The 20215-nt window shown below is 40.0% G+C and overlaps 1 protein-coding gene across 3 annotated transcripts; it reads left to right on the top strand.

Moving 5' to 3' along the window:
- Window positions 1-23: 23 nt before the first annotated feature.
- ACADSB (acyl-CoA dehydrogenase short/branched chain) lies at window positions 24-14831 on the top strand. 3 transcript variants are annotated; one of them, XM_041461203.1, is made up of 11 exons: window positions 24-126; window positions 3976-4135; window positions 4414-4514; window positions 4992-5198; window positions 5642-5812; window positions 6300-6425; window positions 6801-6893; window positions 9023-9112; window positions 10719-10856; window positions 11651-11750; window positions 12440-14831. In XM_041461203.1, exons 1-11 carry the CDS (start codon window positions 85-87, stop codon window positions 12508-12510), a joined length of 1299 nt encoding a protein of 432 aa, XP_041317137.1. In that variant the 5' UTR covers window positions 24-84; the 3' UTR covers window positions 12511-14831. The 3 variants fall into 3 exon arrangements, 2 of the variants coding, with proteins under 2 accessions (XP_041317137.1, XP_041317135.1); XR_005954637.1 differs by having other exon boundaries at window positions 30-126; window positions 3973-4135; window positions 10628-10856; window positions 12440-12481; XM_041461201.1 differs by having other exon boundaries at window positions 30-126; window positions 3973-4135.
- Window positions 14832-20215: the final 5384 nt, after the last annotated feature.

Below are 20215 nucleotides of genomic sequence, written 5' to 3'. Positions count from 1 at the left end.
GGGGGTGTTTGCTCTGACGTCACGGGGGCGTTGGTTCTGACGTCACGCGGGCGGTGGCCCTGACGTCACGGGGAGGGCGCCAAAATGGCGGCGGCGGCGGGAGCTTGGCTGAGGGGCTGCGCGAAGGTGACGCCTCAGGGCGGGACAGGGGAGCGGGGACACGGCAAGGGACAGACACCGCGTCCTGCTGGGCTGCGGCTGCTCCCGAGCCCGCTGCTGCGGGGCGGGGGTCTCTGAGCCGGGGCTGGACGTGTCGGGCTGCGGGGGCAGCTCTGCGGGGCGTGGGGGCGGTGCGGGAGCGTCCTTTCCTCCTTGTGCGCTGTGAGTTGGTGTGTGGAGGGACGGCGGTGGGTTTGGCGGTAAGAAAAGTTCTTGTGCAGTTGTGGGGAGGCAGCACCGGCCTGGCAGCAGAGCGCTTCGGGGTCTCTTCAGTCACAGCAGCGAAGGGCTCTCCCGGGGAACGGGCACGGCCGCAGCTCCAGGAGCCTGGCGATGCCCAGGCTGGGCATTTTGGGGTGTCTGTGCAGGGCCAGGAGCTGCGCTGGGTGATGCTGTGGGTCCCTTCCAATTCGGAATATTCTTGGTTTTGCTGAACGCACCTGGGGCACTGGAGCTGTGAGCAAGAGACGCAGAGACCCCGGGGTTTTGCCATGGCTGTGCATGGTGAGACCTTCTCCTGCAGCTCCTGGGTGTGTTGTGGCTCTGGAAATAAACTGAAATAAAGAAAACCACCCCTAGGAATGAATGCCAGCTTCCCACTGGGGAGCTTCTCTGCTGGGAAATGGGAGCTCTGTGGAAACCAGCTGGGATGGACAAGGAGTGGGAGTCACGAAGTGAGCTGAGAAAAACATTGCTTTGGGGTTTTTTCTGTTTATATCTTAATGCTGCTGCCGGGTCCAGCATTAAAATCTTGTTTTAGATTGTAAAACAAACATGAAACCAGGAGAACTGATCTTTTAAAGAGCTGAGGTGGAGGTAAAAATTGAGATAAACAGAAAAATCAATGTTATCAGCAAGCAATTCTCAAAAGCCTGTGTTCAGGAGGGCAAGCAGTCTGAATCCTGTAGCAGGATAAATCACTGCCTACAGAAAGAGAGCAGGAAAAAAGGGAAGCAGCAGCCAAGGATTTAAGTAATGCACATGCTCTTCAAATAACTGCCTGAAATTAGTGATACTGCAAGGCCTGTAAGAAAAGAGAGGTGCACAATAATGTAGTGACTTGATTGTTTATTTAGTTTTAAAATCTAAATGTCAAACTAAAAGATAATTTCCACACTGGGCTGTTATCCCTCTGGGACAGCTGTGAGTTGCTGCTCTTTGTGTGGGAATTGCCTTGGATGCATCCCTTTGGTTCCCAAACTTTTCAAGGTGATCTTTTTAGGAATATTCCTTTGCTCCTGCAAAGGAGCAAAGTGTCTCAAACAATTACTGACCAAAGCATGGCTGATAAATGCCTGAACCAGCTTGGACAGGGCTTGGAGCAGCCTGGGACAGTGGAAGGTGTCAGGGGGTGGCACTGGCTGAGCTTTAATGTCCCAACCCAAACTACTCCATGATTTTATGCTTTGTATTCCCAGTGATTCACCATGGAGCAAAACACTCTTTTCTTTGTACTTGGGAATGGAGTAGTGGAAGGAGCAGGCGTGTGTGTGGTTTGCAGCCCTGTCAGTGCTCAGGAGGCAGCAGTGTTAAACAGAAATGTGCATGTGCAGGCTCAGGTTTTCCCTTCTCAGCCGTGCCAAGGACAGACTTGCACAGGAGGGTGTTTGCACACCTGGCTGTCAGGTGACCCCGGCATAGTAATCCATTCCTGCCTGACTGCTCCCAGAACATGGTTGCCTGGGGTTTAATCTCTATTAAAACAGTGTTTTCTTTATTTTGTGAAGACCCACAGTGACTCCAGTAACTCCATCATCCTTTGAAAGTGTTGCAGCTACTGCTGACCATCCAAATGTACTCACAATTTAACCCTGCTCAGCAGTGGTTGTTTTATGTCACCAGGGGTGTTGAATGTGAATAAACACTGAATTTTCACAGCAATATTAATTTTCTCTATTACCACTTCTGACTGTTTGTTGTTGTTGGGTTTTATTTTATGCACAGCTGTTTGTGCCAAAATCAGAATTTCCTTATCACAGCAGACTTTTGCTTCTTGTCTCCACAAGAGTTCATGGATGTGTTTTCCATCAGTTCTTCAGCCAGGAAGATGACAAGTGTTGAAAGCCAACATGAAAGAGGGGGGATTATTAGAAGGATCAAAGGAATTTTTACTTCCTGACCCCAGAGTTTCTGCTGGTTTTGGAGGAATGCTGCTGTCACAGTGTGCATTGTGGCATTGCCCTGTGTTCTGTGAGCTGAGCAGGCGCCTGCTGGGGGCACAGCCAGTCTGTTCCTCACTCTGGGGGTCAGAATGAGTGCTGCCAAAAACCTGTGCTGGCAGACATGTGTTTTCATGCTTCATGGCCCAGCTGTGTCTCTCCTGGGGGTTTCTGTCAGCACTTGTCCTGGTGAGACATTTGTGTCTCCACACTTTGGACTGACAGGGCAGAAGTGCCAGAAATCTGTGGCAGAGATCAGCCCCAGAGTGGGCTGGGTGTGGGGAGCTGTGGGAGCAGAACAGAACCATTGTTCTGTCATTTTGAGACACAGACAAACTGTGCTGCTTTTACAGCATTTTAGCTACTGCTCATTACTTTTTGAGCCAGATCTTTTATGCCAACTTCCTTTAAAGTCCTAAGCCAGACCCTTTATGCCAACTTCCTTAAAGTCCTTTAAAGTCCTTCCTTTAAATTTACTAAGAAATTATTCTGTGTTTGGAAAGCATATTGGCCTTCATACCAAGCTTGCCTTTCTAAAGCCTGCTGTGAGGTAATTAAGTCTTTGAACACAGAAGTTTTTAGGTCTCTGAGGGACAAAGCTGTCACATTGTCTATGTCCTGACAATCACTGTGTGTAGCTTCCTCCCAAAAGCCACTGTTCTGTTCATTTTTGTGACTTTTGCCATGTATTCTTAATACTATTCCCCACAGTAAAGTGCTCAGCCTCTGCTCTTTTGGTTGGATAACCAATGCTTCTTGAAATCATTGTTGTATATTGTGGACAAATGGGGAGCATAAGCATAAATCACTTAGTTTTAGTTCCTTCCCATGCTTTTAAAATAAATCAACCAGATAAAACACATTAATTATTAGTTACACTATCAACATGCTGACTGTGGGATTTTAACTGTGTGGAAATTAACTGTACAGAAGCATTGAAATGCCAGGGCTTTGTCTACAAAAATTAACTGTACAGAAGCATTGAAATGCCTTGTGTACAAACTGTGTGCTCGTTCTGAAAATCATTAAGTGGTGGATAAGAATTTAGTTTGAATACAGAAATGCACAGTGGAGTTAAAACTCAGACCCTTTCACAGCAAAATGCCAATAATCCATGTGAGGGGCTGTCAGATTGCTTTAGAAACAAGAGTTGCTGGTCCCTAGAAAAGCAGGAGAAAGCTAAACTCAGTCATTAAAGTTGACAGGCCTGTAAAAGTCATTGTATGTGTATTTTATATTTACTCTTATCATTCTTATTAATGAAAGATTCATTCTATTGAAATACACGCTCACTACTCGGAATATTGCAGTAGATCTGCAAAATCATCTATCAAAATAAATACTATCAGCAGGGTTCATTTGCTGTAAACACTAAAATTGACTAAAAACTGCTTGTGCATACTTTGTAGAATAAACTTGTGTTAGTAAACTTCCAGAAAGAAAACTGTTTCATGTTAAAAGAAAAGTAATTAAAGGATATTTTCTTTTAGGACACAGGGGAGGGGGAGGTTACATTTTCTCAAAAGCTTTCAAGCTGAACATTAGATGTAAGTTATATTTCCTAATAATTTACTGAATAAAAGCACTGGATAAAGTTATATATGGTTGTCTGCAGACAAATCTAACTGTTTGCATGTTCTGTATTTGTTGCCAGCAGCTGAGAAGACACATGCCAGCACCCTTGGCTCCTTGGAGGGTTTCTCCCTGTGCTTTTAGATCCTCCAAATCAGAACTCAAGCCAAATGTAGCCAGTGATGGACTTGCCTGTGCTCCGCTTCAAACCTTCACTGAAGAGGAGGCCATGCTGAAAGACATGGGTAGCTGTTATCTCTGCAGTTAAAATTCAGAAATGTTCCAAGCAGAAGTGATATTTTAGCTTAAAATTTCGTTTTCATAATTTATTTCTAGTCAAATGTTGAGATTTTTTGGGGGAGTTGTGCTTTGTGCCTGATGTTGCTTGGGCTGCTTACTTTTTTCTTCTGACATGCATAACCTGTCAGAAGCGCCACATTCCTGTTGTATTGGTTCCCAAGGAGACTGTTTATTCATTTATTTGTGGAATATTTACATGTTTTCTCTCTTCTCTTCATTTCAGTGACCAAATTTGCCCAGGAACGAGTTGCACCTTTCGTGCAAAAAATGGACGAGAATGCGAAAATGGAAGACTCCATCGTACAGGGATTGTTTGAACAAGGGGTCTGCACACCTTTACCTAACCTTTTATTTGGAAAGTAACAGCATTTTATGAATCTCTAACTGTGCCTTGTTCAGATTTATAGATTAAAAGATTGAAGGATATAAGTCAAATGAACTAATGAACCGTTAAAAATTTTGGAGTTGTCAATCACATGACAACTTTCTTTACAGCTCTCACTCTCCATCTTTTACTGTAATTTTTTTTCCATGTCCCACATACCACATACTTCACCTTATCTTCTAGTTCCTTGTCTTCCCTCCCTCACTTTTTTTTTCGTTGGATAAGCATATTTGGAGGCTGGAAAGGCCATGACTCCAAGTGTTGATGGAGAGGAGAACCAGGAGTCCTCTGTGCCTTACTGGGCAGCCATGAGGACTTACATTGCCAAAATCCTGGTGTTCATTCCTGGGTTCAGTTTTAGCCTTTCCAGCTATCAGGGCCAACAAATTTATACATATGCACCTTTTCCATTTCAGCTGATGAGTATTGAGCTTGGGGAAGAATATGGAGGAACTGGAGCTTCATTTTTTTCAATCATATTGGCAGTGGAAGAATTGGCCAAAGTTGATCCAGCCGTGGCTCTTGTGTGTGAACTCCAAAACACTCTAACAAATAAATTGTTTACCACCTATGGAACAGAAGAACAAAAGAGAACTTACCTGCCCAGGGTGTCCAAAGATACAGTGAGTCAAAGTCTTACTTGACTTAACTATTGAAATTATATTATTGTTTAGTAATGTTAGTGGGATTTTTTTTTCAGTGGCTAATGTGTGTCTGCAGCTCTGGAAAATATGTGTGAACTTTGAAACACTGGTTAGAGCTGAGATCTGTGGTGATATAGATACATCCTGTCATCAGTAGCTGAGAGGTAAAAGTGGAAAGGCACTTATTAGTTTCATTAAAATTTAATTTACTGTGGAAAAGAACTGTAAAGCAGTTGACTTTGAGAGATGTGTAATTACACAGTGTTTCTATTCTTAATCTTCATAGCTGAAACTCAGTTACTTTAAAGCAATAGGTTAAAATGTTTGAATTTAAGAGACTTGTGCTGGCTTATAAGTATTTTCCTGATAGGAGTTATTTATATTTGTGAAAATTAAATTGGCTTTTTTCCTTCCCTTGACAGTTAGGGAGTTTCTGTCTTTCTGAGGCTGGGTCTGGCAGTGATGCTTTTTCCTTGAAGACTCGAGCTGAAAAGAAGGGAGACTACTACATTATCAATGGCTCAAAGATGTGGATTAGCTTAGCAGAAGATGCAGGAGTTTTCTTTGTCATGGCAAATACAGACCCATCCTTAGTAAGTTGCTACAGAATCCTTGCATTTCAGTGACAGCTGCTGATATATGAAACTGTGGATTTTATACTAATAATCTGATGTTAGAGGTTAATACCCTGTGCATCTTTTCCTAGCTGAGTGCAAACCTTTAAAAATATTTCCCAACAAAACTTGAGGACTTGGTGAGCAATTTAATAAATTCCTACAACCAGGAAAATAAAGATGTCAGGATCATGGTTGCTTAGATGAACAGCACAGCACTGGTGGTGTTCTGAGTAACAGGGCTCAGTCTTATATTTTTCCAACTTTTCTGACTCAGCTGATAATTTCCTGTTATTAAAAGGCAAAATGGAAAGCTAAAAAATATTTTATAGTAAAATATGTCCAGTGAAAAATTACATAGCTGAATATGCAAGTGTCAGGTTTGTGCCCAGTCTGGATGTAGGTAGTAGATTTTGAGGGATATTAGTATGAAGCCCAGTTTTTGATTATTTTTAATTCCCCCCAGGGCTACAGAGGAATTACATGCTTCGTAGTGGATCGCAACACAGAGGGGCTTCAGGTGGGGAAGAAGGAGGACAAGCTGGGGATCAGAGCATGTTCCACCTGCCCTGTCACCTTTGACAACGTGAAGGTATTGTGAGTTCAGCTGTTGAAGCATAATTTGGGTACAACTGGAACCTTTCCTAATATTCATCAGGAAAGAATATTAACTAAATTCTCTGTTTTTTCCCTTTACATACACTGGTTGTTGGGCATATTTTAGCATCTTCCTTCCACAGAAGTCTAGAGAGGGGTTGCATTTCTTAAATTTTGATGTAGTTTTCTCTCAGTCATCAGTTTATAGCCATGTGAATCTGGGAATGCTCTAATCAGGTATCCTAGCAATCAAACTGTGCTTTATGTTTTATGCCTTCACTTATGTGGAACAATTGCTAAAACTTGTGAACCCTTTTAGTAGTTGCAAAGCAGAATAGAACAGGAATAATTGGGTGGTTTTATTTTTTAGGTTCCTGAGAGTAATATCCTGGGGCAAGTTGGACAAGGCTATAAGTATGCCATTGGAATGCTCAATACTGGCAGGATAGGGATTGCTGCACAGGTGGGTGATTTGGTTTGTTACTGAGCACAGCCAGGATATCATTTGAGTTTAGACTGAAATTTGTGCAATATTTAAAGCTGTTTAGAAAATACTTTATTAAAAGCTCGATTGCCACTAGATGTCACTGTTCCCGTAGCAAAGTTACAGCAAAGATGGGAACAACTGCCAGTGGGAAAAATCTGTGGTGACATAAGCAATAGACTTCAAAACCATTAGATGGCAATTAGCTTCTCTTGGGTCTTTAACTTATTGTTACTGAACTATGTCCACGCTCTTGTTTTCTGCTATGAAAATTTATTTTATAAAGAAAACTAACTTTGGAAACTTTAACACACTGAAATATACAAATTAATGCTTCCAGCTGGGATTGTATAGGGCTGGTAAATGTAACCTAGTGCTAACTGATGTTTTCCCAACACCTTGTTTTTAAAAGTCAACTTATTTTTAAAATAAAGGTGATTTTCTCTAGCAAAGCTGTTCCAGTTCATTGCTGTGTTTGAAAATTGCACTGTATGGCATCCTAGGGGAGAATATTTACTGACCTTGGAGTTTTTTCAAAATGTTGTATTTTGCTGTAAAGTCAGTTTGGATTTCAGAATGCTGCTGATCTCAGTGGAAATCAGGTTCAGGTCCAGAATAAAATTACTTGTGATAAGTTTTTATATTTTTAATTTACTTTTGAAAGTAATCTTTTCTTTGTTTACATTTTGTTGTGCAATGTTTCTGTACTACCAATCTCCTTTATCTTTTGCCCTGGTTTGCTTGAAAGTAATCTTTTCTTTGTTTACATTTTGTTGTGCAATGTTTCTGTATACCAATCTCCTTTATTTTTTGCCCTGGTTTTTAGACAGACCAGAAGAAATCATCTTTATGAAATTGAGATTTTCCACATGGCAATACTCTATGCTGATAACTGGGCTGGCTTTTTCCATAATTTCCAAAGATTACCTTTGTGATTAAACTTTGTCTGACATGGCATTTAAAAAGGGCTGTGGGCCTCATTGTTCCCAGAGATATAAATAATATAAAGGCTCTGCCAGTAAAATACATGGTCTGGATTTTACTCTTAATTACTCCAAGTTACACCTTAATTAAAAGTTAAGGTCAGGTAGTTGTTATATCTTAATTACTGCCTTCTTGGCACCTTCAAATTAAGAGAAATGGACTTGACAAGAACAGAGCTCTAAAGCCCTGTGGTATTGAGTTTAGTTTTGCAGTAGTAATAGTTTTAAAAGATAATGAAGATCTTATAAAATGTAATTGTGGCTTTGAAAACAGTTTCAGATGGTTTTAGTGCAAGACAGCTGCAATATTATTACAGGTGCTGAAGCTGATGTACTTTGTTCTTATAATTTATATAAGGAGATGACAAATCTGATAATGGGGCTGATTAGCAGCAGACTGCAATGTTTTCTTTTACTTTTTTCCTATGTATCATTTTTTTTTCTGTTGTACATCATTCAGGGTAGTTTTTCTAAGCTGCCTGATGTGACTCTTTACTGCTTCTGCCTTTGTGGAAAGACAAAGTTGATCTAAATTCTTCTAAAATTGTTCTGCAGAGTTGGAAGATAGTGCAAGAAATGTTACTCTCCTTCCACTCCACTAAGTTTCTAAATTCTGAAATAAATTGCTAATTCTGCCAATTCAGTCTGGCATCCTCTAGAAAATGAGAAATTATTTTGCTTATGAAATTAGTTTTGATTAATTATTCAGATTATTTTTCTTTTAATAGGGTAATGTAGATCTATAGATCTTCAGTTTACAATTATTTTCTTATGGAACTACAAATTTTCCAAACAAACACTTCATATTTTTGCAATTACAGCTGACCCATAAGTTTTGCTCAAAAAATGAGTGGTACTGTTTTCACAAATACTTGCCTATGGTCAGAAATGGGCATGTAACAGGTTTGTACCTCAAACTTTTATTTTTTATAGCTCACCTCAGTTTGAGTAAAATTCTGGCTCCTAGGAGTCTCTATACAAATTTTAGCAATATCTAGGTAGGAAGAAAACAACTTTTCTCCTGGATATCAACCTGCCTGACCAGAAGATGACCAATTATTATCATCTCCATTAGGTGCAGTCAATGAATCAATTTTTTGACCATATCCTTATTTTTCCTTACAGATGTTAGGACTGGCCCAGGGGTGTTTTGACCGCACAGTTCCCTACACAAAGGAGAGAGTCCAGTTTGGGAAAAGCGTGTTTGATTTCCAGGTACTTGTTAATGGGATGTTTCCTCCAAGAAAGAATAGTAGCCACAATAAACAGTAAAATTAGTGTCATGATTTGCATAAATTCTGTTCCAATTCACGTATTGTCTCTCCTCCTCAATATTTGAGTATTTTTCAAAAAAGATTCTGGACGAGCGTTCATCTGCCACATAAAATTTAGCAGTTCAGTGCTGTGTGCCTTTGCAAGTACCACACAAATAATTTAAAACTTTAAGATATTATTGACATATTCCTTTTCCTTGATAACTTATTGACATTCTTTGAAAATAATCATGGATCTCCCTTCTGACTTTAATATCCCACTATACTGAATGTGCTCCTGTTTTTCTACCCTTTCATGAGGTACATATTTCTTTTCCTTGATAACTTATTGACATTCTTTGAAAATAATACACATGGATCTCCCTTCTGATTTTAATGTCCCACTATACTGAATGTGCTCCAGTTTTTGTACCCTTTCATGAGGTGTAGGGGAAGGGCTTTTTCTGAAGACTAAAAATGATAAAAAGATGAGGAAAAATGAATTATTAGATTTCCTGTGTTGCACAAAGACATTTAGTTTTCATTATAATATCTGTTTCTTACAGCAAAAAAAGACTCTTTGTTGCAAAAATGATGTATAGTTTAATAAGGAAGATACATAATTGTAATTACTCTGGTAATTTTCTTGTTAAAAGAAACTTACATCTCAGCAGAAGAGAAGGAACATTAGCACTACTCATAATTTATGCAAATTTTAGGAAGCACTCATAGACACCTAGGAAATGATTGGAACTACGTCTTTTGAATGGGAAATGGAATTTATAATTGCCAAATCATTTTGGTATTTTGACCTGCCTATATATTTCTGCAGATCTGAGAGAACAGTGTTAATGTTCTAATAAGATGAAAGATTTCATTGTGTTTTAGACTACTAAATGTTCATTTTCAATGATGATAATATTTGGGTGTTCTTAAATAAACCCATTCTTCTGTAATACTGTTCAGATGTGAGCTCCATCACCTCTTTCCTTCCCCTTGAATCCATTCCTCAGTCGTGTCCTCTGTACCTTTAAGCTGCTTCTAAATCTTGTCTTTTGCCTCTGGGACAAGGAAAGGAGTTGTCACCTTGCTAGTTCTCCAGTTTTATTTAAGAAATATTTGTTTACAAGTCTTCCTTGGCTAAGCTCATTAGGGAACCAGACCTGGTTTTGTCTCAGTGAACAGCTGCAGAATGAAAATGCAGCTCTGACTTCCTCATGCCTTTGTAATCCTGAGGAGGATGTTAAGATTGGGATAAAATTATCCTTTAATTCCTGGGTTTGAATAGGTAACCCTCTGTCCAGCCAGTCAGGCAGAAAGAGCCCCAGTGCTCCTGAATCCAAGAACAGGAAAGGGGAGAACAGGGCTGCAGTTCCTGAGAGCACTTCAGTGGCTCCGGAGTGTTCCCGGCCTCTGTCGGTAAGCACAGAAGGAACACAGAATTACTTCCCACCTGGATCTCATTGTTGTCTTTTAGAGTGCAGGTGCATTCCGTGGTGAGCAGAATGGTTGTTGCTGGCAGCTCCGGGGGGCTGTGGCTCTGTCTGAGTGCTGTGGTGCTGTTGCAGGGGATGCAGCACCAGATTGCCCAGGTGGCCACGCAGCTGGAGGCGGCCAGGCTGCTGACCTACAACGCGGCGCGCCTGGCCGAGGCGGGCAGGCCGGCCATCAAGGAGGCCAGCATGGCCAAGTACTTCACTGCTGAGGTACCTGAGCTCCCTCACTCCAGCTTTTCATCCCATTCTGATAAAGCTCTTTCTGCTACCCAGTGTGTACTTGGAGTTCATCTTGGCTGTGAAAGCTCTGGATGTACTTTTATCTCAGATGCCACATCCCTGGAGATGTTCAAGGCCAAGCTGGATGGGGCTTGGGGCAACCTGGGCTAGTGGAAGGTGTCCCTGCCCATGGCAGTGGGGTTGGAATGAGATGAGTTTTAAGATCCTCTCCAACCCAAGCCATTCTGTTTTTCTCAGTCCATGCACAGAATCTAAATTAAGTCACCAAAGAATAAGCTGCTCTTGCCTCTAAATAAAATTTTTAAAATCAACCAACAATGCTAAAAGAGGAAAGTGAATTAATGCTTTCACTTATCAAGAAAGATTTAATTTTCTCAGAAATCTTATTGTGGCATGAGAAGTGACACTGTAAAGAGTTCATTTGTGACCATTTCAGCTCTGCTGGTCACATCTGTGAGTCTTAAAATGACTCAAAACTGGATGACTTTTCCCTCTTTGCTGTCTTGCATACCACTGCTGGTCTTTTGCACAGAGCAGCATAGAAACTATTGCTGTAACAATTAGTGAAGTCCTGATGTCCTCTGGTTTATGTTGTTTTTATCCTAAAATGGCTTGCTGAAGATGAATACCAAAATACCCATCCTTCTTCCCTCCTAGTCTAGTCGCTGCTTTATTCCCTGTTTTGTTATTAATTAGGTACAAAGTATAAGTGTTACTACTGCTGTCTGAAGTTGAATCCTGTAACTCTGAAACTCTCCTCATAGGTTGCAACACTGACAACCAGTAAATGTATTGAATGGATGGGAGGTGTTGGATACACCAAAAATTACCCAATAGAAAAGTACTACCGTGACTGCAAGATAGGTGAGTGCCACTTTCTTACCACGTATCTCTTGCAGCTTTAGTGCTATTAAAGTTTGAGGAAGAAGGGCTGGCTTTTTTTCTCAGGATATTTTTTCCATGAGACTGTATCAACACTAATTCAAAGGCTCAGGTATAAAACTTCAGGTATAAATGTGTGTACATGCAAGGCTAGTTAAAATATTTCATTAGATACCAAGGAAATACAGACACAAACACTGTGTCCCATTCTATTAAGAAAACTTCTGTAAAAAAAAAAAAAAAGTAATTCAAAATACCTTCATTGGCTTTAAGATGTGAATCCATGTGGAGTTTTCTTTCCAAGTCTTTCTTGTTTATCAGGATAATCCTTGGACACAGCAGTTTGATATTTTCAGCAATATTACCCTTTGACTTTTATTACAACAGCATTTGGAACTTCTTCATTTTTGTTGGCTATTTAAGAACTGCTTTTCAGGAAAATCTTTGCATTATGTGTCGAGCCAGAAAAGTGCTTTCATTGTTACAGATAATAAAATGAGAACATTTATAATATTATATAAATAATTACAATTCTGTGCTAGTACTTGCACAGTAAAGCTTCATTTCATGATTGTAAAGGTTCTAACTGGATTTTAGGATGATATTTTGGTCTCTTTTCCTAAACTCACTGTGGGTTTAGAGTCCACTAATTTGTTTTCTTCTTATTTCAGGTACAATATATGAAGGAACTTCAAATATCCAGTTGAGTACCATTGCAAAATTCTTAGCACAGGAGTACTGAATCCATAAGGACTTCCTTGATGCTCTATAAAAATTATTTCCCTGAACACTGATTGTAAATTTATTTGTAATTACAGAAGGCATTGATGGCATACTAAATAAGAATACACCATCACAGTGAAATCATAGGGAAAACCATGAGTTCCTCATTTCAGGAGAGGGAGTGATTCATGTGAAATCATGAATTCCACATTTCAATCCAAACTTCTTTCTGCCTGAGACACTTCCAAGCACTGGATTTAGCTCCCTTAGGTCATGCCAGCAGCTCATCTCCACTTGGAGATTTCAGAGTGAAAACAAAGGAATCCAAATCCCTGGCATTTCTGTTGCTCCACCTGGGAGAGCTGGTGTGTGGAGTGGAGCTGCATTTGGGGGGTGCTGCTGCATTAGCATGGGGTGCAAAGAGAGGGAAGTGGTGGTTTCCTCTCTCCCAGGCTGGAGTGATGTCTGTGGAGCTGCTGTAATTGGAGTCATTTTTATAGCAGCCCTCAGTGTGTTCTTAAGGATATCTTTGTAATTAAGCCCTTGCAGCCCCAATTTGTACTCCTGAAAGGTGGATAATATCCACCTCCCTTTCCAGCCTTCTCAGCTGTTAAGGGTTTTAATCTAAGAGCCTATTTATAGTTCTCCTTTCATAAAAGGTTGAGTTGAAATCTTTCTGAAATGGGGTTAAAAAAGCTCTAGTAGTTCTGTAAAAGGAGAGATATAAGCTGGGTAATGGGAGTGCTGTGATTCTACCTCCCAGTGGCCTTTCCACATTCAATGCATTTTACAAACTTTAAAGGGAGGCACTGTTAATTTGCAGCCTAGAATTCCTTGCTCCTGGAAGTTAGTGGTTCTCTAGCACAGTTTTCCCCTTTTTTTTTAAGAGAGAAAAAAGGGCAGGGGGTTGGGAAGTATTTGCTTTTTTTATTTGTCTCTGTTTACTCTAAAATTAGACATTTTATTTACAGCAGAAAACCTCTTCAGTGCTGGAGAGCTAATTAACTAATAATCAAGAGACAGGAAGCTTAATATATGAAAAATCATCCTAATTGCTGTAATTGGCAATCTGTTTCAAGTGTTTTGGGGAGGGAAGGATTGGTTTTCTGGTTTTGGCTGACTTAGAGGAATCTCATTTTTAAAGCTTGCCTTTCACTGATGATTCACTCTGAGTGGAGCTTAGAACATTACAGGCTGAGACTCCCAGAGGATTTCCTAGCAAAACCAGGGCAAGTGACACTTAACAAGTGGGATTTGTAAAACAAGCAGTGCCTTAGACAAAGAAACAAGCAAGGATGAAAAGCACTATTAAAAAGTTCTCTGACTTCAAAGAGAAGTAACTGCTTTAGTGAATTAATCCCTCTATGTACACACTTTGCCTGGTAATGGGCAAAGAATTATTGTGGTGATTATCCTTGTGCCAATAAAAAAACCCCTCCCATATGAGTTTGATTAAGAGCTTTGAGATTTACAAAAATAGAAGAGTAAGAAGGTAGGCTAGATGGTTTCTGAAGTTTTCTTGTAGCAATATTATTATTAATCATTATTATTATTATTATTATTATTATTATGTTTCAGATTTACTTGCAGGCTTTCTTTCAGCTGAATTGAAACAGCTGGGGAAATTTAGATTACAGTTAATACTAGTCTTACTTCTAATTTAGATTAGAATTAAGACTACAGACACCACAACATTTAACTGCAGTTATTCTGCTCAACACAGTCTATCTGTGAATCCAAAATAATCATAACCACTGCAAAATGCTGGAGTTAATGCTGATTGCTGTGCTGAGTTGTGCCAAGGTGAGGCAGCCCTTGGCTGCTGAGATTTAATCTGCTTTGCTCATGTGAGTGTCCACAGAAAACAGGGTTTGGTTTTTGCTGTGATCTCCTGGTTTGAGGCACTCTCAGCTTGGCATCTGCAGTTTTGTGTGAGACTGAGGACTGCAATACTTAACTGATTCAATACAGTGCCAGAAGCAAACCCTTTGTGGAGGGAAGTGCAGAGCTCTTTGAAGGACTGTTAAGGGCTGGATATCCAGGATTATGTAAAAAGACTCTCTTTGTGTAGAACTGTGTCAGGTATCCATTTGAAAAAAATAACCAGGGGAAAATGAGATTAATGTGATTCCTCACATCTGATATGGGATGCCTGAGTCCAGCAAACAACCTGAACATCCTCAGCAGCAATTCAACAGTAGCTGATGAGCTTTTCTTCTCAATAAAGCAAGGTCAAGCCTTTAACTAATGTTACAGCTGTAAATATTTCATGCCTTTGTTATGTATGCTGTATTTTGTACACAGTTTTGAAAGAAATAAATAATGTATTTGTATACAAAATTTTGTGGAGGAGTATGTGCACAAATCAATTACAACCCCTGAGTAACTTTGCTTGCTGTTTAACTGGACAGGTACCTGTGTGGAGAGCATTGGCTACTCTGGCCACTGATTCTGGGGAGAGTTAACTTAGAAAGTCACAGAATGGTTTGGGTTGGAAAGGACCTTAAATGCCACCCCTGCCATCTGAACTCAGCTGTTTGGTTGGGAATGAGAAGTGCTGAGCTGTTGTCCAGGAGCTGTTTGGAGCAGCCTGTGCTCCCCAGCCCTTGTTCTGCTTTGGGACAGGCATTTTTGGGTGGACATAAATGGCAATTCTACATTTGGCACTGTGGGCACAGGCTGCAGAGCTGGTGTGGGCAATGCTGGGAGGCTTTCTGAGCTTTTAAACTGATTTATATACTCAATATGTATTTTATTAGTGACTTTTCCCTTTTTGTGCCCTTAGTCCATCCAGTCTGTTGTCCTGGAACAGCAACTTCAGTATCAAATGTTGCATGTGAGCTTCCCTGGTTAGAAGAAAGGACCTGTATTGAGAATGTATTAGAAAGTGCCTGAATTTTGGTTTTGACTTGATACAATGCTAACCTTGTATATCAGTTCATGGTTCTCTAATGATCTCTAGTTTAAAATTGTTGCCAGATCTTGCAGGTTTTGTACCAGGAGAGAATACCTGTGTCATGTCAGGTTTCTCTAGTTCTGTTCTGCTTGGTGATCAAGGCAGATTTCCACAGAAGGGTTTAAGCATACTTGGGAAATACCCAAATACAATATTTTGTATCATCTTTTCTATGTTGTTGTTCTTTCTTTCGTATTTTCTTTTCCCCACGTAAAGATTGTGTTAGAAAAGGCTTACATGAACTACAGTTATTGTTCTTTGGGAGTCTTTTGCTATGCAAAGACTTTTCTAATTAACATGTTATTGCATTTCCACTTGAAAATCTTTTGGTGAGAGACACATTTCAAGTTCTTGTACCAAGCTAAGCTCGATTGGAAGCCCAGTTTGTTTTGAAAGCAGCTGTCTGACTTCCCTGAGCCGGTACTGGATACACAAAAGCTGAAGAAATGCTTTTCCTCAGCCCCAGAATGTATTCAGGGTAACTAGAAATAACCAGTGTGTTCCCTAATAGCTTGTTTATTGTTCAAAGGAACATGCAATGTACACTGTAACTTTTTTTTTTTTCTGGTGAAATATTTAGAAATATAAATCAGAAATATGTGCAGTCTCACTAGACAGTAATAGCATCTTTATATTTTTTGTTTTTCAAGATCATTTGGATTTACATCTTTCTGAAGCTGTTCTCTCCCTCAGTAACTGCAGAGCTGCTAACACTGGAGGACTCAGACATACTAAAATAGTCAAGTTTTTAGTGATTCCTTTTTAGTGAGGCTAAAGAGGGGCTGTTTGCTGCCTTCAGTCAGGGACATTCAGCCAAGTCTCAAGCAATGACCCAGCCCTCAGTGGAACAAAATCATTTTCTGAGCATCCTTCTCATCACACTGAGTTTGCCACAAGAGCCTTGTATTTTTTTAGCCTGAATTGTTTTCAAGGACACCCTGTAAAAATTTTTCAATTCCTTAATTTGCATCCTAAACATGCAAAGTGCCAAGTCTTCAGTACAAACAGAGCAGGTTTTAATTTAATACTGTGTTTCTGAGGTTTTCTGCTTTTGTTTAGATCATTCCCAAAGACATGATAATTACGTGTTTGACATTAACTTCTCTGGACACTTTTTGGTTTCCTGTAGAAGAAATCTGCTAAACTTCTGTAAAAACAATCCAGGAAATAATTAAAAAATAAAAGTTAAGGTTCTGGAAACATAGTTAAATAACGAAAGCTCCTAAGAACTTGTTTTTTCAATGGAGCTGCTGAAGATAGAGTTGGTCTTTTCAATGTCTGTCCAACCAGGCTGTAGAAGGAAAATAATTTTCTGGGTTTAATTGCAGCAGTGCCTACATTTGATTGATAAGGCAGTTTATTTTGACTGTTGCTGGAATAATAAAAGCTGGATTCAGCAGGATATTTGTCATAAAATACATTTGAGTGCCATGCAGGATTCACAGTTTCCAAGGACCAAGGGAAGGTGCAGCAAGAGATCTTCCATTTAATGCTGGAAGAATTTTAGCTCTACTCTACTTTGACTTCAGTGATCCGATTTGCAGAGATAAACAATTCTCTGGCAGTAATGCAGCTTGCCATTATTTAATAATTATTTAAAATGTGCCTCGTTACCCTTGTGTAAGAATCTGGGCTGCAGGGGAGTGCTGGTTGTGCTCTGATTCTTCAGGGGCTGACACAGCACTGGGTTAAAGCCCCCCATGGTCTGGTGTCTCAGACTGTTCTAATTTAATTTAATTTAATAGCAAACCTTCTCTATCCTGCTGCTTCTATTTAGAAGTGTCCAAAAACCTTTTTTTTTTTTTTTTTCCCCCAACTGAAAAAGCCTTCTGGCACTAAATTACATCTATTCCTTGACTGAAACATATCTGCTCTATGCTAACCTCATTATCCAGGAATGATTTCTAGAAGAGGAAGTGAAGAATAATTAAATCATTCCTAACTGAAGGAAATGCTTCGCAGAACTATACAAATTCCAATTTGGCCAAGATGCTGTGGTTTCATATTCTATTTCTGGGAAGGGCAGAGGGACAAACAGTTATTTTTGGAGCCATGGGCAGCTGGTTCTTGCTGCAGTTTTCTCTCTTACCTTGAGCTGGGAGTGGGCTGGAACATCCCTGCTGAGGAGGGAGCACAGTTCCTGCCACCACCCTCCTCAGTACTGTCCTGCTGGGAGTGCTGGTGAATTAAATTCATCCCCCTTGCTGCAGGTGTCACCTGCTCTGCCTGGTGCTGGCTGAGACCCTGATTTGGGGCATTTTCCTGCAAAATTGTGCCTCAGCCCTGATCTGAAGCAGACTTGTCAGCAGTGGTGCCCTGCCCTTGCTGGCAGCAGAGCTGTGAGGGGACACACACTTCCCCCTCTCAGCCTGGGACAAATTGCCTGGAATTAAACCAGGACTGGATTTTGGGGTTAAAAATGAGCTTTCTGTGTATGTGCTCAGCCTGGGGGAGCCCATGGGCTGGGCATGGCCCCTCGAAGGGCTCTGCACTCACATCTTCATATTTTCACATTTTTCCATCTGCAAATCTCACTCTTCCAGAGCTTAAGGCAAAAAGGAGGTAAAAAAACCCCTCACAACTAGCTCTTTTTATGTGGGAATGTTTGCAAGTATATTAGTGATGCGTAATTGATTTATTAATTGGGAAAAAAAACACATGGCATGCTGGAAGAACAGCTTTTCAGTGCTCCACAACTTTGGTCTTTCAAGGAATCAGATCACTGAAATGAATTATGCATTCAAGAAATCCACTTAGAATTAAGAACATATGTCCTACTTTCCAGCTTTTCCTTTAAAAGTTGCGTATTACAATAATGGAGTGTAAAGAGTAAACTTTAGTGATTTGCAAAAGGCACCAGCCTTGTGCCTTTTCCAAACTGGTTGATTTATGTGCTGTTTGCTGTTTTTGAGAACACAAAACAATTAATTCATGTGTGAAAAGAACAGTGAATTAATCCTAGAGAGCCCTGGAGCCTTTAAAGACCTGAATCATATGTTGAGCTCGTTTAAAACTTGCATAAGAAATTAATGTAGAATAAAGCCCTTTAATTTGAAAAGTGCATCTATAGTAGGTGTCCCTAGGACATCTTCTGGATCATTATTCAGAAAGGTTAAGGAGGACTTTATTTTTTCCTTTCTTTCTTTCTTTCCTTCTTTCTTTCTTTTTTCCCCCTTATATTCAGTATGTATTTTCCAGTTTGCAGCTCAACGTGGTGCATTTCAACTTATAAAGAGGCAGAGATTTTAAAAAGAAATGGGGAGCTTTTTATTCACCTTCCACTTAATTTCCTTGCTGCCTTGCCAGTCCCAGCTTAATGAATGTAATTGCTACCTTTGATGAAAATACTATTATCAAGATCACACATTACATTGGAAAACAGTTTTTCTTTAAACACAGCTACTGCAGTCTCTAATTATGCATGTAACAAGTGGCTCCTGAACAAAAGAGCATGTTGTCTACAATTGCTAGGAATTGGAGCAAGGCAAATTTGAACAAAGAACAGATTAGATTTGCTCCATGCTCCACAAAGCCCATTCCCCTGATTAATTTCCTGCAAAAACTAAAACAATTCTCTCTTAAAAGAAACTAACCCTCATCCCCAGAATGATCCATATGCCATTTGTGTCAATCTATATGATGATAATGGCTACAGATTTAAATTATTAACTATTAGGTGGAGTAAAATAGGAAAGCTCTTTTATAAACTTACCTTTTCATATGTAAATAAGCGGTACAAGGACTTAAGGAACAAAAACCTGACTTTTCTGTGGAAACCAGGAGCAAGAAAGCACCCAGTAACTGAAAGTCTGAATTGTGCATGTATAATCCAATTATTTTGTCAGTTTACTCCATGCTCCGTGTTCTGCACAGGCACTGCAGCAGGAGAACCAATGTCTTGCTGGGTTTTCCAAGGATGACACATTTGAGGGCTGATTTCCTTGTTTCTGTTTGAGGAGAGTTCTTCTGAAAAGGCTTTCATTTAATTCTCAAAACAAATCATTTTGTCAACAGGGTTTGATGAGCCAAAACCAGATTTGGAGATGTATTTTGCTATCATTCTATGGAAAAGAAGGTAAAATTCTGAATTAGTACTTGGCCTCAGATAAAATCCTGCAATATGGATTGAATTGTTTTTTGGTATTTCTAATCCAAGGAATTAGTCGCAGCAGTTTAGAACACAGTGTTATTTTTCATTCCTGCTGGTATTGATCCAGGATCCCTAGCTGTGCTACAGGATGCATATAAACCACAGTCAGGTGGGTAAAAGCCAAAAAAAAAACCAGAAGAATCTGCTCCAAAGTGTTTACAAGCTGGGTTAGGACTGGGTGTGAGCTAATGCAAACCAGGGTCTAGATTATTTTTTCAGGAAAATTGGTGAGCTTCTGTCTTAGAAGGAATTAACAGCAGGCATGGTGGGTTTGGTGCCAGCAGTGGCAAAGTGAGGGGGCAGAGGTGTGTGTAACAGCAGCCTGCTTTTCTCTGCACAAAAGCTGACAGGGTCTTTGTGTCCTCAAAATGTCACTGCAGAGATCCCAGGGACAGTCCTGCCCCTGTCACACCTGTCATTTACCCCTCTCACTCCCAAAACCTGATTTCTTTGCAGGTTATCACAGTTCTTCCCAGTTCACATTACTTGTAGTCATATAAAATCTTTAAAATCTACCCTGCAGATCAGAAAACAACCCCAAAACCAAAACCTCTCCTAATTTTAAATGTGGATAGAATTAATCAAGATGTAATTATGACACCAAATGAAATTACTTGG

The sequence above is a fragment of the Pyrgilauda ruficollis genome, unplaced genomic scaffold (assembly GCF_017590135.1).
Source record: "Pyrgilauda ruficollis isolate IOZ18807 unplaced genomic scaffold, ASM1759013v1 scaffold15, whole genome shotgun sequence".
In the NCBI taxonomy this organism is placed as follows: domain Eukaryota; kingdom Metazoa; phylum Chordata; class Aves; order Passeriformes; family Passeridae; genus Pyrgilauda; species Pyrgilauda ruficollis.
The sequence above is the reverse complement of the archived record's forward strand: the minus strand, read 5'-3'. Positions and strand labels throughout refer to the sequence as shown.